Source organism: Zootoca vivipara, chromosome Z1 (genome assembly GCF_965207765.1).
Source record: "Zootoca vivipara chromosome Z1, rZooViv2.hap1.1, whole genome shotgun sequence".
NCBI lineage: Eukaryota > Metazoa > Chordata > Lepidosauria > Squamata > Lacertidae > Zootoca > Zootoca vivipara.
The window spans coordinates 39,278,161-39,303,416 of NC_142583.1; the positions used below are offsets into that span (position 1 = coordinate 39,278,161).

The 25,256-nt window shown below is 41.3% G+C and overlaps 1 protein-coding gene across 1 annotated transcript in view; it reads left to right on the plus strand.

The window, feature by feature from the left end:
• FREM3 (FRAS1 related extracellular matrix 3) overlaps nucleotides 1-25,143 on the plus strand; it is a 92,759-nt gene extending 67,616 nt beyond the window's left edge. Inside the window, exons 8-24 of the mRNA XM_035112018.3 lie at nucleotides 532-741; nucleotides 1,139-1,336; nucleotides 2,222-2,386; nucleotides 2,928-3,110; nucleotides 4,287-4,417; nucleotides 5,075-5,233; nucleotides 7,765-8,068; nucleotides 9,179-9,310; nucleotides 9,675-10,006; nucleotides 15,482-15,674; nucleotides 16,077-16,181; nucleotides 16,391-16,518; nucleotides 17,610-17,744; nucleotides 19,307-19,433; nucleotides 21,303-21,490; nucleotides 21,583-21,729; nucleotides 22,302-25,143. Of these exons, the coding sequence (XP_034967909.3) occupies nucleotides 532-741; nucleotides 1,139-1,336; nucleotides 2,222-2,386; nucleotides 2,928-3,110; nucleotides 4,287-4,417; nucleotides 5,075-5,233; nucleotides 7,765-8,068; nucleotides 9,179-9,310; nucleotides 9,675-10,006; nucleotides 15,482-15,674; nucleotides 16,077-16,181; nucleotides 16,391-16,518; nucleotides 17,610-17,744; nucleotides 19,307-19,433; nucleotides 21,303-21,490; nucleotides 21,583-21,729; nucleotides 22,302-22,832 (3,368 nt within the window). The 3' untranslated portion in view covers nucleotides 22,833-25,143. The remainder of the gene's footprint in view (nucleotides 1-531; nucleotides 742-1,138; nucleotides 1,337-2,221; nucleotides 2,387-2,927; nucleotides 3,111-4,286; nucleotides 4,418-5,074; nucleotides 5,234-7,764; nucleotides 8,069-9,178; nucleotides 9,311-9,674; nucleotides 10,007-15,481; nucleotides 15,675-16,076; nucleotides 16,182-16,390; nucleotides 16,519-17,609; nucleotides 17,745-19,306; nucleotides 19,434-21,302; nucleotides 21,491-21,582; nucleotides 21,730-22,301) is intronic.
• The last annotated feature ends 113 nt before the right edge of the window (nucleotides 25,144-25,256 follow it).

Consider the following 25,256-nt stretch of genomic DNA (forward strand, 5'->3'; position numbering starts at 1 on the left):
AATGTCCTAGAACAGATAATTAAACGGCTGGTCTATGAGCACTTAGAACCAAGCCCTATGAAGAACTGTTGAGGAAGTTGGGTATGTTCAGCCTCAGAAAGAGGAGACTGAGGAGATATCATGGCCGTCTTCAAATAACTAAAGATGGAAGATGGAGCAAACTTATTTTCTCCTGCTCTTGAGGGTAAGACCCGAATCAATGGCTTCCAAGTTACAAGAAAGGAGACTCTTAACGAAACATCCAGAAGACTTTTCTGATGGTAGGAGCTATTTGACAGTGGAACAGACATCCACAAGAAGTGGTGGACTCTCCTTGGGTGGTCCCCTGTCATGCATTATTTAGTTGAGATTCCTGCAAAGCAGGGAGTTGGACTAGATGATCCTCAGGATCCCTCCCAACTCTACAATTCTATAATTCTATGAATAAAATAAATATTAATTTAATATTTATTAATTTAATAATTAATTGTGAAATTAATTGTGAAATCTAATGGATGTGATTCTAAATAGTCCCTCTTGCTTCTTATGTAGCTGGAGTTGATTACGTCGGCATCAGCCGAAACCTGGATTTTGCACCTGGTGTAAATATGCAGACTTTCCGTGTGACCATCTTGGATGATTTAGGACAGCCTGTCCTTGAGGGACCAGAAAAGTTTGAACTTGTTCTCCGAATGCCCATGAATGCAGTGCTTGGGGAACCAAGCAAAACTACCATATTCATCAATGATACCATCACTGATTGTAAGTGCTATAGATTCTACAACCTTTCAGTTGCCTAGAAAATTCACTAAGGGGAAAGTTGTTTGCGGCTGCAATCCTAAACACATTTATTAAGTCCCATTGAACACAGTGTGGCTTACTTCTAAGTAAACATGCATAGGAACTGCTGCAAATTCCACGTTCGTGCTCCCAGCACACACCCACACACCCACACACCTAATTATATTATGCACACACATTTGCACATCAGTAATCCTGTGTAACTGTTGATATGAGCTTAACATTTTAACTTTTTCCCAGTATGAATGAAAGACAAAGGTGATGAATTACCATGAAATGGCCCCATATGAATCTGAATCATATGGTGATCATAGCGAGATATAAAAGGACTGATGCTGGAATGCTTTCCCCCCACTAGTACCCAAAGTCCAATTCAAGGAACCTGTATACACAGTGAATGAAAAAGATGGGCAACTGGCAGCTATAATTTACCGTAGTGGTGATGTTAATCATAAATCTACAGTCCGCTGTTACACCCGCCAAGGCTCTGCCCAGGTTATGATGGACTATGAAGAGAGACCAAACACGGATGACTCTGTAGTGGTCTTCCTCCCAGGTAAGGTCTCGTTCTTAGAAAGCAAGAGTTTCCCTCGCAAGGAAGCGGTTGCATTTTCAGAATTTCTCATGAAAGGGCTTGTTTTTATTTATAACTGACAAAAGTTTGTAGCAACTAAGGGTTGTTCCAGGCTTCCTTTTTATTGTGCATTCAGTTAGACAAAATCCTTCTTTCAGTGATAATTAGCAGTTGGAAAAGTTTCAAGTTCCAGTCGGTGCATGTTCTGTACCTTCCTGATGAAAAACTGCAACCTATACCACAAATGTTGTTGCTTTGCCCTGCTCCTGTTGTGCTGTACTGCAAGAGCACTCCTCCAGATGCCAATAATGTGATAGCAATGTGGAAGCATCACAGAACAACCAGGAAAACAAAATTATGTGGCCCAATATATATCCACTACTAATGCACTGCTATTGTGTTAGTGACATGTTACCAAAAAAAACCCAAAAAACCCCCACTAGTCTAAAGGGGCCCTAAGTCTGCAATCCTATACATGCACATACCAGGGAGTAAATCCCATTGAATTCAGTTGTGCTTGCTTCAGATTAAACATTCAGCTCAGTTTTGTTGTTGGGAAATTAACATACAAATATTAAATCATTTTTTTAACGTTCAAAGGAGCTTCAAAGGGAGACTGCAATGTGAAGCCAGTGAATTACATTCTGGGCAATTCCCCCTCTACTGTAGTCCTTAATGTTCAGTATTCACACACACACACACACCAGCATTAGAGGAGGGGAAGATAATGTTCTGTAGTGTGAGCTGACATTTTCTTGCACAACATTGGAGACAACCCAGCAAATATTTAATTTGGAAAGTGGAGTTAGATTGTAGGTGCTACCCAAAATACTTATGCCAACTAATCTGGTGTTTTGCCTCCTGCAGGAGAGATTGAGAAGCCGTGTGTGGTGGTCCTTGAAGATGATGCCATCTATGAAGAGGAGGAAGAGTTCAGACTGGTGCTTGGAACACCTAAAAGCACTTCAACATTTGGTGCCTCCATTGGGGAACAAAAAGAAACTTTGGTGAAGATTAAAGATGAAGAAGACAGTGAGTTTATGAGCCACTTCGTGCTCATTACATATTTTCAGATCAAAGGTGTGGGATTAAATGGAGCAAAGCATTAGTTTATTTTCTCATATGCCCTGCATTCAAGTACAGTTTTTTTATTGCTTGTGTAAAAATAGCATTGTTCCCAGTAGTACAATCAATTTTTGTTGAAAAAATATCATGTTACTAAAAAACCATACCCGTACACTCCCCCAAGTGGATATCGGTGATTTTAAAATGTAAAGAAAGGTTAATCCAATAGCTGAAACAAGATAAAACAAGAAAATGAAAAGGGGGTGCAGGATGTATAGGTGAATTAATTTTAATGTTCTTTGTTGCTGTCCTGACAGACAGCTCATTGCTTTTCTTTTTTTCTTTCTGGTGTTTGATGGCTTTGTGTGCACATTTTTTGTTGTTCGTCGCTAGAGACACCCTATAAGCACTAAGGTTACAATCCGACATGTGTCCTTAAGACAATTCTGCCTATGTATAAATAAAATTATTAAATAGGAGAGAGTGATGTTTTTCAGTTCTCTTGCAGAACCAGTGATTAAGTTCTCCGAAATCAAATATAGCATTCAAGAACCTCAAGAGCCTGGGGAGATTGCCATTGTAAAGATTCCAGTCTTGCGTGTGGGGGACAGTTCCAAAGTTTCCATTGTGAGAATCCATACTAAAGATGGTTCAGCTACCTCTGGAGAAGACTATAATCCAATGTCGGACGGTGAGACTTTCCTCTGAATCTTAGAAAAATTACAGTAAATGTTATTTATTTATACACACACACCACCTTTCATATGTAAAATAAAAAAATTCCTTCAGTAGCACCTTAAAGACCAACTAAGTTTTTATTTTGGTATGAGCTTTCAGTGTGCATGCACACGAAAGCTCATACCAAAATAAAAACTTAGTTGGTCTTTAAGGTGCTACTGAAGGAATTTTTTTATTTTACTTCGATCCAGACCAACACGGCTACCTACCTGTAACCACCTTTCATATGAATGCAGATTATAAGTTTAAACCAGTAAAAACGCATTATAAATGAGCTCAGTTGAATGCAAATTAAAATACAGCTGAGTGCACAACAGCTAAGGCCTTCTCTTCCGTTGGTCACCACCAGAGGTAGTTCCACAGGCTGTGGTACAACCAAGAGGGCATCGCCCTGAGAATTTCAGTACCCTGGGTGGCCTATATGGGTGCAGGTATTTCCTCCACTGACCAGATTGCTAAGTGTTTTTTTAAGTCAGCAACAGACACTTAAGCTTGACTCAGTAGCAAATTGGCAAGTAGTGCTACTTATTTAGCAGAGATTTTTCATAATCAAAGTAGGCTGCTCCTGTTAGCAACTCAACCGCTCCATTTTACATAAGCTAAAGCAGGGGTCAGCAAACTTTTTCAGCAGCGGCCCGGTCCACTGTCCCTCAGACCTTGGGGGGGGACGACGACGACTATATTTTGAAAAAATAACAAAAATGAACAAATTCCTATGCCCCACAAATAACCTAGAGAGGCATTTTAAATAAAAGCACACATTCTAGTCATGTAAAAACATGCTGATTCCTGGACTGTCCGCAGGCCGGATTTAGAAGGCAGTTGGGCCGTATCCGACCCCCAGGCCTTAGTTTGCCTACCCATGAGCTAAAGCTTCTAGACCAACCTTAAGGGCAGCGCTACATAGTGTGTATTACAACCTCCATTGACAACAATGAGCACCCCTAGACTATTCATACTAGTACTAGGTATTTTGCTTGTTTTTTAGCAGTTGGTATTCTGCCAGCCAGGTGCCCAACATGAATTTGACACGGTGTGTCAAGACTGTTGCCTTTTGGAACCTAGCCTAACTGTGCTGATGACTGGAGAGGGAAAGTTTAGTTCTTTCTATAATATATATTCATTTCAGATATTGAATTCAAAGAAGGAGAAACAGAGCACTTTGTTGAGGTTGAAGTTTTGTATGATGGAGTGAGAGAAATGCGTGAAGCATTCACAGTGCACTTGAAACCAGATGAGAATATGGTAGCTGAGACACAGGTAAGAACCAGGTCATTTTTGGTTAGTTGCGGACACATTTGCTTTTGATCATGATGATTCAGAAACAACAACAAATAAAAGTGTCGCTGTTTTTTTGACTTCCTCAGATGCAAGTTTTGAGGACCAAACTAGACTGGAAGCCTAGGATCAGGTCTCCTGCTTTTAAAAAACAAACAAACCCGTTTGGTATCAGATACACAGGACCTGAAATTTCACTGAAGGAAATTTCATCCTTCTCTCTTTTACCTGATTTAAAATCCTCCCCCTAAGTGCTATTTGAGAAATGAGTCCAAATACAATCTAATTGTACCTAGTTGAACCCTCAATGAAAAATACCTATTTTAATTATGTGCCTAATCTGTGCTCAAACATCTGTTTTGTGGCAGAACTTCTTTCACATACAAACAGCCATCTGAAGTCATCTGGCTGTTTGTTTGTTTTTATTAAAAGTTTTGGAAATTGTATCCTGTATGAGTTAGCTCAGTGCATTTTTTAAAAAGATATCTTGTAACAGACATAGGGTGGATCCAAATGTTTCCTTACTCCAGTGGAAAGGAACTTTTCTGCTCAATCTTGCCACCATTGCACTATAAATGTTTACAGTATGCTTTTAGGTCCCCTTGCAGATGGAACCTTCTTTTCTGCCTTTCCTTTCAGATGAACAAAGCTATTGTGTACATTGAAGAAATGGACAGTGTGGCAGATGTGACTTTCCCAGCTGTGCCCCAGGTTGTCTCTCTCTTGCTGTATGACGACACTGCTAAAAGCAAAGGAAACCCCCAGCCTCCAACTGGCTACCCTGTTGTGTGTGTAACGGTACGCTCTGCTCTGCCAGCTCTTCTCCAGATTTTATTTTCTAAAGGTCTGCTACTAGCTGGGAAGTGAACACTTTCTGGATGTGTAAAACAGTGGCATGGACTCCCTTGGTAGGTAGGTGGCCTCTCCTTCCTTGGAGGTTTTTAAGCAGAGGTTGGATGACCATCTGTCATTGATGCTTCAGTTGAGATTCCTGCATTGCAGGGGGTTGGACTAGATAGCCCTCGGAAACCCTTCCAACTGTACAGTTCTATGACTCTGTGATTCTATGATCTCCTTAGCTCTTCTGGAGGTTTAGGGCATGCATTCAATTTCAATACTTAGAATTACACACCTCATTTTGTGAGAACTGATTTTTTTTAAAAAAAAATTGAGAACTGATATTTGGCATTTTATAGCAGTTTTAGTTTTCAGAGCATATTATCTTCATTTTGCATGCCCGTGAGATGAGTCACTTTTACTCCCATTTCACAGATAGGGAACTGAGGTAAAGAGATACAGTGGTACCTCGGTTTATGAACACAATTGGTTCCGGAAGTCTGTTCATAAACTGAAGCGAACTTTCCCATTGAAAGTAATGGAAAGTGGATTAATCTGTTCCAGACGGTCCGCGGAGTACTTAAGCTGAAGCGTTTATAAACTGAAGCGAACTTTCCCATTGAAAGTAATGGAAAGTGGATTAATCCGTTCCAGACGGGTCCGCGGAGTACTCAACCTGAAGCGTACTTCACCCGAAGCATGGGTGTATTTGGTTCCGGAAGTCTGTTCATAACTGAAGCGTTCATAAACTGAAGCGAACTTTCCTACTGAAAGTAATGGAAAGTGAATTAATCCGTTCCAGATGGGTCCGCGGCGTTTATAAACCGAAAATTCATAACCTGAGGTGTTTATAAACCGAGGTTCCACTGTACGTAGTAAGATGCTCAATACCACTCAATGAGCCGTACGTAGAGGTTGTATCCTATCCAGGTTCTTATTTTCCTGTTTTGGGAAACAGAGGCCAGTTTAAACTTATTAAACTTTCCAACCCTGGCTCACAATTGGATGAAACCACAAGAAAAAAATGAACTTTAGTTCCTGCCTTTCTCTTTTTAGCTAATGCATGGTATGATTTACATATATTATATCATAGAATCATAGAGTTGGAAGAGACCACAAGGGCCATCCAGCCCAACCCCCTGCCAAGCAGGAAACACCATCAAAGCATTCTTGACATATGCCTGTCAAGCCTCTGCTTAAAGACCTCCAAAGAAGGAGACTCCACCACTCTCCTTGGCAGCAAATTCCACTGTCAAACAGCTCTTACTGTCAGGAAGTTCTTGCTAATGTTTAGGTGGAATCTTCTTTCTTGTAGCTTGAATCCATTGCTCCGTGTCTGCTTCTCTGGAGCAGCAGAAAACAACCTTTCTCCCTCCTCTATATGACATCCTTTTATATATTTGAACATGGTGTGACGACCCGTGTCCCACTCTGCCTTACTATCACTGCAACACAGGAATCCAGAGGGGAAAACACCCACCCTCTTCTCCTGCCGCCTCAAAAAATAAACCCCTTTTCCTAATGGGTTTCTAAGTAAGGAGAGCCTTCCAGCCTACGTGGCCTGGTACCTTAAGAAACTCTAGGCTGTCCCCCAGGAATAACCTCTTGCCTCCTGTAAAGGGTCTCCCTCAGTTGGATTCCCCCACTGTAGAAGTTTGCCCTAGGCACTCTGGCAACTTCTTGGCACCTCAGGTTACCCTTCTAAGCCTCCTCCGTGTAACTTCAGGACACAAACCACCACCTCCCTGCCTGAGGTGAGTTTGGCCCTCTCTTGAGTCACCACGGCTGTGAGTCCTGGTACCTCGCTGGAAAAATACAAACGGACCTCTTGTTGGCAAAAACAGAGATGAAGTTTTATTGTGTTAAAAACATAAGTGATTCTTTAACGTGTCATTTATTAATTAGCTTTGTTCCAGTTGTACAAAATAAACTCAGTCAAACATTTAACTTTAAGTTTTCCTAGCCTCTTAACTGTCTTCATATAAGCCACCACATAACATCACACCACACCTTCCTCCCTCTCCCTCCTAACTGACCAAAACCGACACTCCCTCCTTTTTTTAAAACCGGGCACAGTCCCGCCCCCATCAGAGTTCTATGCCAGTCAGGCTGGAGGTGGGTTAACTCTTTGCCAGCCGGGCAGAAATAAACATTTTAAAAGTGCTTCAATTTGTCACACATGGCTATCATATCACCCCTTAACCTTCACTTTTCTTTCCCTTCCAAACACCTGGGAGGCACCTGAGCTGTGATAAACTGAAGGCTTTCAACAGTATCAGATTGTTAATTTTAGATGCCGCACCTATGGTGATGCATAGGTGCAGCACCTATGGTGATGAATCCAGTAGCAAGAGGGGGGAGAACTCATTAAATACTAATGCAACACGAGGAAAAATACCTTTTACTCAAAATTTGATCTGAATTATTTACTTTCCTGGAGCAAGTTTAGATATAACTCAATGGGTTTATTGTATGTTTCTATTTAACTTCAGGCATGCAACCCCAAATATTCAGATTATGACAAGACTGGATCTATTTGTGCTGCTGAAAACATCAATGACACGCTGACCTTGTATCGCTGGCTTGTCAGCGCTCCAAGTGGCAGTGATGGGGTGACCAGTCCCATGCGAGAAGTGGACTCCAACACTTTCTTCACCAACACCAAGTCCATTGCCTTGGACTCTATATATTTCCAGGCCGGTTCAAGGGTCCAGTGTGCAGCACGTGCTGTCAATGCCAATGGAGATGTGGGTTTAGAATTATTGAGCCCAATTTACACAATAAACAGAGGAGAAGGTAAGGAAGGAGAAAGTCTTCATGACATGAATGAAATAAAATCAAGTGGCTTTTGTGAAGCTGAAATAGATGTTTGTTTCAAAGGGCTTTTTCATAGTTCAAGGACACACACAGCGGATGTGAAGCACGGGATGTAGGGGATGTGGTTGGGGGGTCTATCCTGGGGAAGGTTTGGGGGCCAGATAGAGAAGCTTGGAGGGCCACATTCAGATCCAGGCCTGAGGTTCTCATTCTCTACAAAGTTGCATAGTATATGCCTGCTTCCTATAGTGCTTTCCCCTTGATGAAATGGGTGGAAAGGCTTTGGAAAGCAATGACTTTGCACACAGGGATGTTATGGCCATTTGGCCAATGTGCTGAGCCAAGCCATGGTTTGTCTGAGCATGTCATCCAACCCTTGGCTCATGTTTCATTTCCCCTGCTGAACTACAAGCTGTAAACCAGAGGGCAAACCTTGGTTGTAGCCCATCACATATTTTGTCCGGTTATCATATTTTGCTTCCACCAAGGGTTTCCTTACATCTTACAAGTGAAACTATAACGTAGGCAAGTTCCATAAGCAAAGCAAGGAGAGCTCTGCTCTCACGTGTCTGCTCTGCAACCTGCTGGAACTGGACGTTCTAATCATATATGGATGGGTATATGGATCATACCTGTGGGTAGGTGGGCAGCAGGCACAGGCCCAATATGGCTTAGTTTCATCATCAGGAAGTGAAATAAAAGGGCAGTCTCAGTCCATACAGCAGTTCCTGTGAATGAGAGACCCAGATGGCTCCAATCCCAATTGGATTAGCTTCTGTGATGCATATTATAGCTTCTATCTTTCCCATGGAGGTAGAGGAAAGCTTCATCCCACACTGGTTCCTGTCCTGTTGAATTGGGGGTGGTGCTGCATGGAAGAGAAAGTAGACCTGCTGCTACTACTCAAGTAAACTGGGGCTGTGCCCAGTAGTGTTGGCTTCACAATCAGATCAAGAGTATATTGTGTCAACCATAAGATTACCTGTTTTTTAAAGTATCAGCATTTTAAAATTTGGTTCTTCCAAGGCAAGACAAAGCAGAATTACTCTCACTTTGTTTTTAATCAACCTTTTGCCCTTTTCCACGTAGGCTTGTGTCAGCCCCGTATACCGGGAACGGTCGGAGCAGAACCTTTCTCAGCCAGAATACGTTACACAGGTCCTGATGATCCTGACTATTCCAACCTGATCAAATTAACAGTTACAATGCCTCATATGGATGGTAAGTACTAGACACGTGCATTTTATTAATACTGAACAATTACACTGATGCAGCACTATCTGTCATCACAATCACTTGACTCGTGATTCATAACAAATAAAGAGGAGGTACCCAGCTAATAGTTAAACACTTGGATTCACTATCTCAAGGTGGGATGGTAACCACCAATTTAAATGGGTTTTAAATTCATGGAGATAAGGCTACTACCAGTGATGGCTATCCTGTCCCAGAATGTACCATTTGTTAGGGAAGAACGGGGGAATGGCTTTGTCCCTGCTTGTGGGATTCTCATGGGCATCTGGTTGTCCACTGTGCAAAACGGGTTGCTTTATATGGCTCTTCTTGCATGTTCTTCTATTTTCAGGGATGCTGCCAGTTATATCAACTAGACCTTTGTCCAACTTTGAGCTGACTCTTAGCCCTGATGGCACTCGTGTAGGCAATCACAAGTGCTCAAACCTCTTGGATTATAACGAAATTGAAACAACTTACGGATTCATCACAGAGGACACCAAGAACCCAGAAGTGATTGGAGAAACTTCACCCTACCAGTACAGCAGCGCTGTGCGATCTGCCAAGACCTTGCGTTTCTACCGTAACCTCAACCTGGAGGCCTGCCTGTGGGAATTTAACAGCTACTATGACATGTCGGAACTGCTGACCGACTGCAGTGGCTCCATTGGCACAGATGGTCAGGTATGCTGCATGCGTGAAAAGGAAGCCTATGTAACTGAAAAGAAAATGCACTTGAGTTTGCTGCATGAGAACTTGGGAAGCTGCCTTTATGAAAAAACAAACTAATCACCTAGCTAGCCTTATTTGTCCATTTATCAACTCCGAATGGCGGTGGCTATTGTGGGTGAGGTCTTTTACATCCCTCGCTGCCTGACTCATTTAAATGGGCAGGCTCTGCCACTGAGCCCGTCTCTATGGAAGCCATGGGGTGATAATTGAGTTTTACATGGCAGCTGAAGGGTATGTTGGCATCAGCTCCATGACTGTACTAACGGGTTTGTGGCAGTGGGATTTAGTTTCCTTTCTTGTGTTTTGCTTTTCTGTGCAATACTTGATGCATTTCCAATACCACATGTGTTGTTATTAATGGTCCATATCTTATAACAGGTTGAGTTGAAACACCAAATAGCGACTCTACCATCGGAAATTAATTTGCTTGGCAAAATGTCATCATTGACATTTTGCAAAATGACATCATTGACCTTGTATTTCTTAAGACATCTCTGTGGCACACTGAAATAGGGGGAGGGGGTTGCACAAGATTGAAAATCAAGGCTTCTTGAAAAAATACTTTTCTTAGTGTTCCTAAGACTCAGGTGCCCTAATAAACTACATTTCCCAAGGAATCTGGTTTCTGGAGCACAGCTATGTCAGGTATAATGAAGCCCCCTGGTGCCGATGTTTGGCATCTCCACTGCCAGGTAGGTTTGGGAGAAAGTGGAGGCTGGTGCCAAGCTCATAATGATCCACGCCAAGATTTCAGAGGAGCTTTGGGAGCAAATCCTTTTAACACATCATGAATATTTAGAAACATTTGGTAAAAGTGAGGAGGGGCTTTCTATTCCCTACAATTCCCTTTATTTCATTCTGTTCAAGTTTCACTCTTCTTAGCGTAACCTTACAGAGACTAATGGAGTAATTTTGTTTTAATTTGCATTGTAATGAGATTATGGAGTCTTGTGTCTGTAATTCCCAGCAGCCCCTGCTGCTACTCTGGCCTGCTCTTCCCTGGCAAACACAGAAGCCTAAGATGTTACATTTTGAGCCTTGTACTTCCATGCCACTCCCTTGGTGGCTGCAAGCTTCCTTCTTTATCTGTCCTATTAAACCACACTCTACTGTTAGCCACAGGTCAATGTGATTTCTGGAACCCACCCAGGTTAATACAGAGCTTGCTAAATCTGAATTGCCTTGTTACGGTACCTTCAGATTAGCTAAAACATGACAGCCTGGCTAAAAACTGGTACAAACAGCTACCTGCTTGTAGTAGCTGCGTCTTGTTTTGTTTTTTAGCTTGCACCTGTGCCAGCTGTGCCCTCTTATGCCAAACAGGTTTCATTCTCATTTATCCAGAGCAGAGCCTGCTATGAACACATGAAGCTAACTTATATTGAGTTCATCATTGGCCCATCCATCTCTTACTAGCTGCAGCGTTCTGGTGCATCATATGGAGATTTTTCTCGACTCTTCTAGCTAAAATATTTGAAATCTGGAGACAGAGACAGGTCCAGGATTTATTTACTGTGGGCAGAGGGCAGAGGTGGGCAGTTAAGTTAGAAAAAGTAGTTAATGCAAGCTGAAAATTCTCTTATGTTACTTCTGCTCTTCTTAACTATTTGTATTCTCTTGAAATGTTGCCACTGTAGGCCCTTTGCTGGTCTTGGGGCCCAGGCAAATGCCTGACTTTGCCACCTTCTGGAGTCAGTCCTGAATGGAGATGCTGAAAGTTGAAGCTTTCTGGGATTTTTGCATACAGATAATGTGCATGTCCATTGAGATACGGCCCCTCCCTGATTATCACAGAACTCCTTTACAGGAATAGTGGCCGAATGTAGGTTTTGCTTCTTCCACACAAGTTTTACATTCCCATTTGCTGGGCTCCAAGAAACTGCCACAAACAGCATGGCAGTCATGTGCAGTGACTCTCAAATACTTTGCATGACCTCATTAGAAACACTACTGTATTTGATTTATGACAAACACTGCTCACCTCAGTAACCAAGATGGATGTGGAATGGGAGCTCACTGCATAAACGGCACTGCAATAACACGGACATCGCAGTCACTTGCTGGGCAGGCAAGAGTGAGGTCTGGCACACAGTGTGCTCCTGACAAGGGAATGATATACTGATTTGCACTAATACAGACACAGTCTTCTAGAGATCCCACATGTGAAAACTAATGAATGATTGATCTCATCTATCTTTAAGCTGACTCATTCCCAACTTAAATCTTTACAACATTCCCTTGATTTGTAAAAGCTGATGGGTAACTCAGCATCTTGTATTGAAACCAGCTATTATTGTAAAACTGTAAGCAAAGCAAAATGAACAGTGTCGAATAACTCACTTTTGCGGTCATGTTGGCTCATACCACACACAAAGGTTTCTAGTGGTTTCCCTGCCCCCTCTTTAAAATTCATGACAGTTGTAGCAAAATAGTTCTGTATGTAGTTTAGTTTGGTTGTTTCCAAATGCATATGCTCCTGTTAGTCACCTCTGCCCAGCCACCCCCATCTGGACTCTGCTCATTAACACAGCCTCCTTCTAGCAGCACCTCTAGAAAACACACACAAGGGTTTAGGATCTTGTAGCTTGAAGCTGCCTAGCAACAAGGCTTGGACTTTCACAAAGGATTCCCAGACTCAGAGGCAGGCACGTTCTATTTCATATGCAATTAAGTTAATCAGTAGGACCATAACATGATGCTCGTTGGTGAGCATACATGATCATCTGTTAAACTGTGTGGCACTAGAAGTTGCATGCTATATGTGTACATTGGATTTTTGTGTGAAGGACATAAACCTTTTTGCCACATGATAAGCCCTTATCCTTGAATTTCAAAAGCCCCTTTGCCATGAAATACACGTGGAGCCACTTTCAAAGAGAGAAGCAAAGATTTCCATTTATTGTGCTGCTTAAACACAAGTCAAAGATGCCTGTGTTGATAGCACATTCATTGCAGCAGGTATCACTGCAACGCGGAATTTTATCTTGCAAGTTCAAGGAAGATGAAATATCACATTGTAGTGAATGGGTGAACATTATTCATTCATTCATTATTTTATTTGTAGTAGTCATAGCACAACAACAAGAAGAAAAACATAATAAAAGAAAATAACTGTTCAGTGATTAAAAGCAGCAGCAGAAGTATTTTTTCAACTAAATTTTACTCAGAGTGCACCTTTTGAAATGAATGGACCTGGCTCAGTTAGGTTTACTCTATAACATCCTTCTGGACCGTCTAGAGGGCTTGGGAGCTAGGGACACTGTCATACAGTGGTTCCACTCCTTCCTCCTGGGCCGTGTTCAGAAAGTGGTGGTGGGGGATGAGTGTTCAGACCCCTGGGCTCTCACTTGTGGGGTGCCTCAGGGTTCTGTCCTCTCCCCCATGCTTTTTAACATCTATATGCAGCCGCTGGGAGAGATAATCAGGGGGTTTGAGCTGGGTGTTCATCAGTATGCGGATGATACCCAGCTCTACCTCTCTTTCAAATCAGAACCAGTGAAGGCAGTGAAGGTCCTGTGTGAGTGTCTGGAGGCAGTTGGAGGATGGATTGAGATTGAATCCTGACAAGACAGAGGTACTGTTTGTGGGGGACAGGAGGCGGGCGGGTGTGGAGGACTCCCTGGTCCTGAATGGGGTAACTGTGCCCCTGAAGGACCAGGTGCGCAGCCTGGGAGTCATTTTGGACTCACAGCTGTCCATGGAGGCACAGGTCAATTCTGTGTCCAGGGCAGCTGTTTATCAGCTCCATCTGGTACGCAGGCTGAGTCCCTACCTGCTTGCGGACTGTCTCGCCAGAGTGGTGCATGCTCTAGTTATCTCTCGCTTGGACTACTGCAATGCGCTCTACGTGGGGCTACCTTTGAAGGTGACCCGGAAACTACAACTAATCCAGAATGCGGCAGCTAGACTGGTGACTGGGAGCGGCCGCCGAGATCACATAACACCGGTCCTAAAAGACCTACATTGGCTCCCAGTACGTTTCCGAGCACAATTCAAAGTGTTGGTGCTGACCTTTAAAGCCCTAAAAGGCCTTGGTCCAGTATACTTGAAGCAGCGTCTCCTCCCCCATTGTTCTGCCTGGACACTGAGGTCCAGTGCCGAGAGCCTTCTGGTGGTTCCCTCACTACGAGAAGCCAAGTTACAGGGAACCAGGCAGAGGGCCTTCTCGGTAGTGGCACCCACCCTGTGGAATACCCTCCTACCAGAGGTCAAAGAGAACAACAATTACCAGACCTTTAGAAGGCATCTCAAGGCAGCCCTGTTTAGGGAAGCTTTTAATGTTTGATTTCTGTATTTTAATGTTTTGTTGGATGCCGCCCAGAGTGGCTGGGGGAACCCGGCCAGATGGGTGGGGTATAAATAAATTATTATTATTATTATTATTATTATTATTATTATTATTATTATTATTATTCTGAGTAAAATTTAGTTGAAACAGTCATGCAGGTGGGAACCCTGGCCTGTTGGTCCATGGAGGCTTAAAGATGTCTTCCACCTGTCAGGAGTCACTGCACTAACACCTTTGTGCATGTAGTAAGCATGTATAATGGGCTAGACAAGAGCATCTTGAATTTTTTGTTGATGATAATTGAAATAAAATTAGGATCATTTACTTGCCATATCAAGGTTGGGAAATCTGTGGCTGCCCAGATGTTATTGGACTCCAGCTCCCATGGGATGATAGAAGTTGGGAATCCAGCATAATCTATAGGGCAAGTCAGTAAGGATTTGAGTTGCATTTTAATTTTGATCAAAGGCTGGGGGACCGCTTTTATTATTGGGTGTTTCTTATTGTTTGGAATTTGAGAAACATGATTTGTTATCAATGCTGAAAGTTAAGTAAAGGGGAAATGGGAAGCAAGCTTCAGTTTAACTTCCCCAAACTATCTGCATTGTTGTTTCTTGAAATGACCATTTGACTGAACAAGAGCTTAATCATTACCCATTCACTTCCAGAAAGTTGGACCGGAATGCACTGGAGGTCACAAACGATTGTGAGACTGTTAGTATAAACTTAATCCTATAATAGCTGTAACTCCAGATTACACTTTGGGATGACTGTCAAGTCAATTCCAGGGTGTTTTTGTTCTTTGCCAGGGTTGCACCCTAGAAGCCAGCAAGAGTGCCTGCCTGCCTGCCTGCCTGCCTGCCTGCCTGCCGGCTTGGATTTGATCCCTGCTTCGTTCTCTCACACTTCAACACAAGCTGCAATTCATTCATAAAGCATCAAAGTGGATTTCTAATCAAAGCCAGAGAAGTTTGTTCAGGAGCCAACATGTACATACACACACTCAGAACATCTGTCAAACTCAGCAACTCAGGACGGAATGAGGATGAGACTTAATACCATTCCCAGAATGGTTGTGAAATTGACTTTTCAGGATGCAATCTGAACATAGCATAACCAAATACTATGGTGTTTTGCAGGTGTTAAATCTGGTCCAGTCGTATGTGACTCTGCGAGTGCCCTTGTATGTCTCCTATGTCTTCCATTCCCCGGCTGCTGTTGGAGGCTGGCAGCACTTTGACTTGCAGTCTGAGCTCAGGCTCACCTTTGTGTATGATACTGCCATTCTTTGGAAGGATGGCATAGGAAGCCCACCAGAAGCTGAGCTCCAAGGTGATTTTGTTCAGTTCTTATTTAATTGAAGCATTTTTTACCTCACTTTTCAGCTGAAATAGGGTTTCCAGAATGGCTCACAAAGACCAATAATGGCAGCCCCTGCCCCTGGGTTTACAATGTTGAGTACATTTTGCTTTTTTATTATTACTACAAATAATTTATTCATCACCTTCAACACGCTCTGTGTGCTCCTCCAAAACTGTACCAGTATATTGTTTTGGCAGGGGAAAATGAAAATTTGGCCCATGTTTGCAAATAGAGTTATTCCACTGAAATCAAACAATCTGAAAATCACAGTAAACTGGGATGTACGTAGCATCTGATATTCTCAAATGCTACAAGTGGCAAAGCTTTAATACCTTTTTGTATATAGTAATGGCAATGGTTGTTTGAATTTAGGCTCCCTCTACCCAACCAGCATGCAGATCAATGATGAAGGGCGGCTTGTCGTCTACTTCAGGACTGAGATTCGATTCAGAGGGCAATTTGTGATGTCCCACCCAGGTAAGATTAGCTTTTTGCTTTACACCTTAGGTATGCAATACATCTTAATAATCCTCCTTATTCTTTTTGGTGGAAATTTTGTTTTGCTTTTTGTGATCAAAGAGAAGTGAAATATTTCTTTTCAGAAATCATAGGGAGCCCTTGTGTGCCACTGTGTGCTGGATGGCAACATTCATTCCATCATAAAAACGTGTCCTTCTCCTTGACAGGTACTTCTTTGTCGTCAATGGTGATGTCTGCTGATCACCCTGGCCTCACATTTACACTCAGCCTTTCTCAAAGTGAACAAACCTTCCACCAGCCTATGCAGCAATGGAAATTTGTCTCAGATTTTGCTGTGAGTGCCAACAATGCAGTTTTCTGTAGTACCTTTCGAGGGGGGCGGGGAGGCTTGTGGCTGTTACATAATACATTGTTCTTACAACTCTATGATTGGTTAAGCTGATAGATTGTGTGTTCTCCAAAACCAATACATCTGCGTATTTTGTCCAGCATTTTGCTACCCAGCAAGCTTCATGTATGGACATCACTCCTCCAAATTCAACACCATTATAGTGTCCCCTGCTGGGCACTAACTATGGAGAAACTTATGCCCAATTCACACAGTGCCTCTTGGAATCTGGAATGTAGAATTTTCTCAATTCCCAAAAAAAACCATCAATACTTTTTATTCTTTATTAACTGAACTGGTGTTTTCTTAAGTATTGAATTTAAACTTTATAGTATATACTTATTGTAGTTCCTTTATTTTCATATTTTTTTGGTATGGGGTCCTTTGCTTTGTATGTATTTGGGTTTTTTAATTTATTTTGTAAGCTACTTCGGGCTTCCTTTTGGGGGAGAAAAGCGAAATGCAAATTAATGATGAAATAGTGGAAGATTTATATACCAAAGAGATGTCAGCCTCAACATTGGTTTCGAATGAGAACTTTAGTCACCTGTGATTCTTACTGCTAGAAGGAAAGTCATAATAATGGTTTCACCTTAATTGAAATATAAAATACCTGCCAGCTCTGGATACAGACAGAAATGAACACCAATCTTTTAAGCCCTTTCTTGAATCCTAAGCATATCCAGCCCTAAGCATGTTTGCTTAGAAGTACATCCCATTGAGTTCAATGGGGTTGCACTTTAGGATTGTAGGATAACAAGAAGAGTTGCATGATGTGGGTGGGTGTCAGAATCAGTCGGTCAACTGCTGAGTAGAAACAGCTGATGCTCTGCTCAGAAGCACCCACCATGTTTCTTAAAAAGTAGATGCCCAAATACAGATGAATTAAAACAGCCAAGTGAAGCAGTAATATGCTAAAGAGTCCATTGATGAATGTTGTATCTTTTTGTTGTTATATATATGTGTGTGCATGTATTAAACTAAAGCTCTTTTAAACAAAAACTATTCATATTCTGATCTTGCACCCCTTATTGTAGGTACGTGACTATTCGGGTACTTACACTGTGAAACTTATCCCCTGTATTGCTGCACCCAGCCAAGAATATACCCAGCCTGTCATTTGTAGCCCCCGGGAGCCAGTCACCTTTGATCTAGATATCAGGTTCCAGCAGGTAAAACCTCTCTTGTGTTTAATGCTCTCAACAAAGTATTTTGACTGCATTTATCTGGCACATCATGCACACTCCCATGGCAATTAAATTGAACTAAATTGTTTACTTGTGCAGCTCATCAGCCGTAGAGGCTGAACTAGTTTTGCATACTGTATTTTTATTTTCCTCTGACTTAGAAGAGCTGGTCCTGAACATTTAAAAATCCACCAACTTGGGGTGAAGAGTGGGGAGCAGAATTAATGTTTAAATTTACAGATGTTTAAAGTGGGCTGTATCCATTCGCGACTTTGAGCTAGCCAAAGCACCAGACAAGAAACCCCATTTTGCCATATTTCTCCTTGCACTAAGCTGCTATTGGATACAACCAATCTTCTTGGCTATTGACTGCAGTGCTAAACTTGGGTATGGAATTTGATGTCCCACTTGAGTCAAGCCTGCCTTTGAAAACCACAGCCCTGTGATTTAGGCACACTTATCGGTGTGTGACATCAGTGCTATGTTTCCCTGTGTCTTCTCCATATCACTTGGCTGGGAAGGATTGCGGATGGGTACAGGGAAAGAGTGGAGCTCATTTGACATGCCCACCACTTTGGGCAGCAGCTCCATGTCCCTTTCCACTCTTGAAGTAGAAGAGAGGGCACTTCAGTGAAGAGCTACCAGCTAGCACAAGAGGGCTGTATTATAGTAACTGATTTGGACTGTACCACTGATGGCGTCTTGCTAGTCCTTGGTCTCTCGTTTTTAACCAGCTGCATTGAGCATCAAAACTAGCCCAGTCCTTTAGTGGTTTGTGAGCGTTTGGCCCAAAATCCTTCTCCTGGAAGTGCCATAAGATGGGAGGGAACAGCCAAGATTTAAAAGCTATACCGAGCCTAATGAATGGGAAGAAAAGGGGCATAATTCATTAGTAGTGGTTTATTTGTAGAAGCCCCCAGGATCCATGCCCAAATCACCAGTTAAAGGAATCAAGGAAGGTAGTGGTGGGAAGGATCTTAGCCTGAGTCTTCATTCAGAAGCTATTGCTGTTCAGCACAGATAATACAAGCCTAGGTGGACCACTGGTCTCACTCAGTATGGTTGTCTTCAAGACTTCTGCACTATATTATGAATAAAACTTTCTGATTAAAGTGTGTTTCTTCTAATAAATGGGTTAATGGATTCAGTCTACTTGCACAGACTCTGCTCTTGTGCAAAGAGGTTGTTGTTATTATTTCCATTTCTATACCGCTTTATATTTTTAAGAAGAAAAATCTCAAAGTGGTTTATGCCTACATTAAAACATCAGATAAAACAATCCAGAATAAAACATTATGAAATAAATTCAAGTATACAGTCAAAGCAACATAATTAATAGGAAACTAAAATATTATTTTAAAGATTTCAAAAGAAAAGTTACTAAAGAAAGTTAAATATAAAATACACATTTAAAACAGTATAATAAGCTGTTTTGAATTTGAAGGGCTAAAGCAAGCAAGCTGGTGTTGAGCAAGCACCAGAAAGAACTGAAATTGAGAAACTAATAGCTGAATTTCAAAACAGTGATTCTTTTTCTTTTTATATAGGTCAGTGACCCCGTAGCAGCTGAATTCAGTCTAAACACCCAAATGTTCCTGTTGTCGAAGAAGGACCTCTGGCTATCTGATGGCTCCATGGGATTTGGAGAAGGAACTGATGTTGCATTCACAGAAGGCAAAAAAAAGCTTTACTCTTTATATATAGATGCTGGCATGATGCTACTTTTAGCATCCTGTTAGGATCAATTGATATTCTTTCTTCTTAATATTATTCTCTACCTTTGACTAATGCTATGATTTCATAGTTGAGAATGTGAAAAGGGAATAGAAAAAGGAGGTGTATTTTGAAGGAAGAAGATGCTTTAATAAAAGTTACCAGGAAAAATAACTCTGGTTAGGCTTCAAGGGTGTTTTTAAGGGTGGTTGTATTTAAGAACAATTTCTTGAGTTTCATAGTTATTGAACAAAGTGTCCCTGAATGAAATTGCTATTAGAAAGTATGATTCATAGTGTTCTTAATGCGTTGCCTACTCAAAGTGTTGCTAGGAAAACAAAACCATCTGTTTGATCAGTACTTAATTAATATCTATTATGCTGAACACCCTGGGCTTGTGGTTGGATGTGGGTTGCCCCCTAGTGAGGAAAAGTGGGGTTGCACTCAACAAGTCCTTACAAGATGGTTGTATCTCTGAGAACTGTAGAGAGAATGCTTAACTAGGATTGATGTGAAGTCATTTAGCAAGATAAGCTTGTGCAAATTCACTTAAAACATTAGTCAGCACAGTAAGTGAAAGCCTGATTCTACCACCCTGATTGCAAAGTTACTTTGCTAACCAAGTAAGGTTAGCACCATTGCGTACATCATGCAAATTGAGCATAATTGCTTTATTATGAACAATTTTATTCTGTTTGACATGGGGGCAATGAGAAGTGAAGCACCACTTCCTTTTCTGCTCTGGTTTCTTCTTAGCAGACATCACTTGCACATTTTAAAGTCCAACTTTGCTGACAAGAAGCCTAAAAAATTGCATATGTACAAAATAAGAGATTCTCGGAATGCCTAATTCTGCACATTTCAAATTCTCTGCAAGAGCAATATGTTAGTGGAGTTATGAGATGCAAATGGTCCAGTTTAACAACTGGGGGGCGGGGTTTGCAGGGGAGAGGTTATGAAAAGAATGTATTTAAACCTTCTCACTACTAAAAAAACAAAAAAACAAAAACCAAACCCACCACTTTGGTATCAGAAATGCAGTGGTTTCAGTTGGATACGTACAGCACGAACAGAGATTTAAGGGTTCCTGGTTTCAGAACTCAGTGACCCATGCTTTCTAGACAAGGTGTGAGGAACCTTTGGCCCTTCAGATGTTGCTGAACTTCAACTCCCAACAACCCCAGCAAGCATAGCCAATGGCCAGAGGTGGTGGAAGTTGCAGTTCAGCAACATCTGAAGGGCCAAAGGTTCAGAACTTGCAGCTAGTTCAAAATACTGTGGCTCACCTACTAATGGAAGTCACATTAATAGAGCCTATCTTGCAACAACTTCATTGGCGCCTGGTATCTTTTGGCCTTTAAAAAAAAAACGGAGTGGAGGACCTAGATCTCTGTTGGATTGCCTTCCCCATTATCAGTCCACCTGTTCACATTTTCATCTGAGACTTCTCTCCAGGTACTTCTGCTTTCTGAAGTGCAGCAGATGGTGACATGCAAAAGAGCCTTTTCTGTGGTGGCTCCTCACTTCTGGAATGCTTTCCCAGAGATGTTCATAGGGTGCCTGCCTTATCAGGGGGGAAATATTCTACCCCCCCCCCCAACTTCTAAGAAATATTGAGATCTTTGTTTATGCTGTGTTTTAGGATACCGGGCTTTATTTAAAGTAACACATTTTATTTTATTGTATGATTTTTTAATTACAAAATAATGTTATTTTTTTCTATATTGTATCTTATTATTTTTCTGTTGTCTGCCCTATGGGGTCTGATTGTGTTTGAGGTAAGGGGTATCAATGGTATTCCTAAATAATTTTTTATTAAAATATTTCTAGGCTCTGAAATCTATGTTCGTGTCATGGTGGATCCTGTCCAGAATTTAGGGGATTCTTTCATCTGTAACATTGAGAAGGTGTTTTTGTGCACTGGGGCTGACGGGTATGTCCCCAAGTACAGTCCAGATAACAAGGAATATGGTTGCCTAGCAGACTCGCCTTCCCTCTTATACAGATTCAAGATTCTGGTATGTACCATGGTACACTACAGCACTGTCCGGATACAAGTAGTTTGAAATCCTGAATGTAATGTACCAGTGTTGGTTTCTTTGTCTTCTAGGATAAAGCTCAGCCTGATACCCAGGCAAAAGTGTTTGGAAATATGGCCTTCCATGCAAAACTTGCCGTTGATCATGTAGATGGTTATCCTTTGGTAAAGCAGCCAGGGTCTGATGGATTCAGCATGTTGTCGACTCCGCTATTCCAGGTAACTTCTGAGAGGAATAATTGTTCCAGAACTCTTGTTATGTTGGAAACTAACTTCCTAACTAGCAAGGTATTTTTCAAAACTACTGCAGTTTTTCGAAATGCAGCCTTATTTGTGTGTTCATTGCAGAAGAGTGATATATATATATATATAAGTGTTCTGGGAATTTTGTCAAAAACGTTTTTGCTTTCTTTGTTGCCACATAAATTTACATGAAAGACAATTTTTGGCACCATCAATCCAAACCTTTTTATGATGAAATATTTTTTCATGTCAGTGGAACTAAATAAATAAATCAGTTAAATGTTATTGATCAAGGGATGCATAATAATCCTCACCTTAAAAACCTCCTGGAATAGATTGTAAACATTTCATCTTAAGTGACTGTATACAAAACATGTTTTATGTTTGCATACTGTGTTGTCAAAGTCTGCCCCCCTCATGTTACTTTTTGTCAGGAGCAGTACTCTGGGAGACAGTCATTTTTGAAATCTTGAGCCCCGGAGAGATTAGGAGGCATTTAGCAACTTAATTTTGCTTAAAGTTGTCCTGTGTGTTTTTAAACTTAACAGGTAGCAGCAGGTCGAGAATGGTACATCCACACTATCTACATGGTTCGGTCACGTGAGAATGCCCACAGAGGCCTTGGAAAGAGAAGTGTTGAGTACCATCACTTTTTATCTTCAGCCAGTGGAATCCCAGGTGCTACACATTCTGGGCGCAGTCGGAGAGCCATCTTGGATGCCCCTACGCTTGCACAAGATATCAGTGCAGATAAGAATAGAGGCACCAACATCCAGCACATAGCTCTTGACCGGTCTAACAAAATTGTTATTGACCAGAAAGATTGGTCCCTGCCAGGTAAACCATACGAGAAGCCGGTCCTGGAAATTACTGGAAGCGACATGGAAGACAGGATTGTACCTATTGTCGGAGGTGCAACTGGGCTGCTGCTTCTGATCAGCACAGTTTTGATTATCATCCTCCTATTGAAGAGAAAGGGACGTTCTACTAATGGGAAAGCAAATTCCTGCACTGGCTATTCCAGCAGTAATGAAACTGTGACCACGCGGCACAGCAGCAGTGATAGCTCTGAAGTCTAATTACATCACAAAGGTGAGGGTTGTCGTTTGAAGATACTTCATTTCATCATAAAAAAAATGGTATTGGGGGGCTGTGTTTGCACAGACTTGGGAGCTGCCGTGTTGGTGCTAGGTTGTGTGAGATTCCAGCATACAAAAAGTGTAGCAAACAAGATGAAGTGTGTAGAAGTGTGAGTGCTTTATTTATAACTTAACTTCCTCCCCACCTACCCAGGAAAACAGGATGGATTCCTGGAATAAACTTAGCTTTCCCCCTTTCTTCTTCAAATGGTGCTAAAATAAATAAATCATCAGCTAGCCTTACCTACCATCATGAAAGCCTGGTGCTCCTCAAAGGGATATTGATTTCCCTTTTGTTTAACTTGTATGATGTCTAGTTATAACCGTCTTGTATATGGAAAGGGGTGGTGTGAGGGAGAATGAGAGGGGTCAGAGTTTATGAGATAGGGTAGAAGAAAAGTATCTGTAATTAAATCTCAGAGCAGAATTGTATTGTCCGAGTGGCTGAGAGATACACTGGAAAAATGGAAAGCTAATTTAAAGAGTATTTCCCAAATGGATTTACCAACAGGTATTACAAACATACCTTAATACAAGACCCTAAAGCTGACGCGTCCTTAGTATTTTATCTTGCCTTTTACAATAACCCTAAATTGTTACTAGATGGCCCTTCCTTTTGTCTGCCTGCAGTTAGTAAAATGTCCATTAGCTTGGCAAATTTTGTAAGATATTGTGAATAACAAGACATTTATATCCTATAATTTGTTGTCAGATTCATTGAGCAAAAAAATAACTAATCCAGCTATGTAATCTCCGAACCATCAAATGCAGCCACTACAGTATAGGAACTTGGAATCATTACGACCAAATATTTTGGTAAAGGGTTGTGCATGGTTTCTTATTTGTGTGAAGCAGCACCGTGTGGTTCAGGCTGTTCTGTTCCATGTCAGGTAACCCTTTACCTTTGCCCACATTTTTGAAAGAATATTTGGCACTGGTCAGCATCTGACAGACTCAAATTGCTGTAAAATGAAGACAGTCATATCCATGACAACTAAATACAGCAACCATCTCAGTTTGCCATACAATTATTCAAGCAGTGAGTATATATAAAACTAAAACTGAAGTTAAAGGTTCATTTATTCTACATGCAGCTTTTGTAAATTTCATGCATGAATCTTTCTGCTGAGCATTGCCTACAGCTGAGATATTGGGTTCAGACAAGGTCTGTTCACTGGCAATTCAAATATGTTTACAGCAGAATTTTATGCATGTTTACTCAAAAGAAAGTCATAATTTTTATGAGACATTTTCACTTTTATTTTGCTTATCTATTAAAAGCTTTTTTAACCATGAAAAACTTAAGTACCCATACTTAATTGGTCAGATTTTTTAACAGATAAGAGGTGGTGCCTATTTTAGAAGTATTTGCTTTTTCATTCAGGAGGTACAAACATATATGCAATTAATTAAAATTTCCTTATTGACTTAACAACACTGTTTACAATGTTCAGTTATGTGCTGGGGGGGGGGGTTGAAAAAAACCCTAACTGATAAAACTGAAATGGGAAAGCTGTCAATTGATAAATCTGCCTTCTACAGACTAGTGAGCATACACAAAATGACAGGGCTACAGGCTAGCCCTCAAAACCTGGAAATTGAGCTTTACTATGGCAGCTGACCTCAGATACTTCATTTAGCCACTGTGGCACAGTAGACTGCAGCAACCTTTGCAAAGGAGAACAGTTACTATGTGCTTAAAAGCCCACAATCCTATACCCATTTATGTAAGATGTAAACCCCATTGAACTCAGGACTTAACAGTGCAATTATCTAAGCTTGCTTGGAAGTAATTGATGCTATGCATTTTAAACTAAGGTGGGGGGGGCTGCTCCTCCTGCCTACCTGGGACCTGTTTCTTCCAGAGTGCAAGGGAGGGCAAAGCAAATTAATCCAGCAAGTCCCACCAACCAAGTCTCTCTATTGTTGAAACATCTGCTTCAGCATCCCAAGTTGCTGAAAGGGGCTAAAATGCAAGTATTCCTTCATTACCTCACCTTCTGTGTGCCCTAGCTGACCAGCTCCTTTCTTGCTTTTATAGAATCAGATTAAAACACACATTTGACACTGTTGTATATTTCTGCAATATGCTTATGCTACTTGTTTTCCAGATATGAGCAAAGCCAGTTCAGGCAAGCACTGAAACATTATCATTGAATTTGTCCTGTTGCTTATACGTTCTTATAATTGTGACCTTACACTTTTCATTGTGAAATTGCCAAAACATTTTATAAAGGTTTTTTTTCTTTCATATTTGTGTGTGAATTACTTGTCTTCCTTACTATTCTCATGCTGTATTACCCCTGAATAAGCTGGTCAGTTCAAGCTAAGTTAAGAAAGCCTAGTTTGTACAACAACAATGAA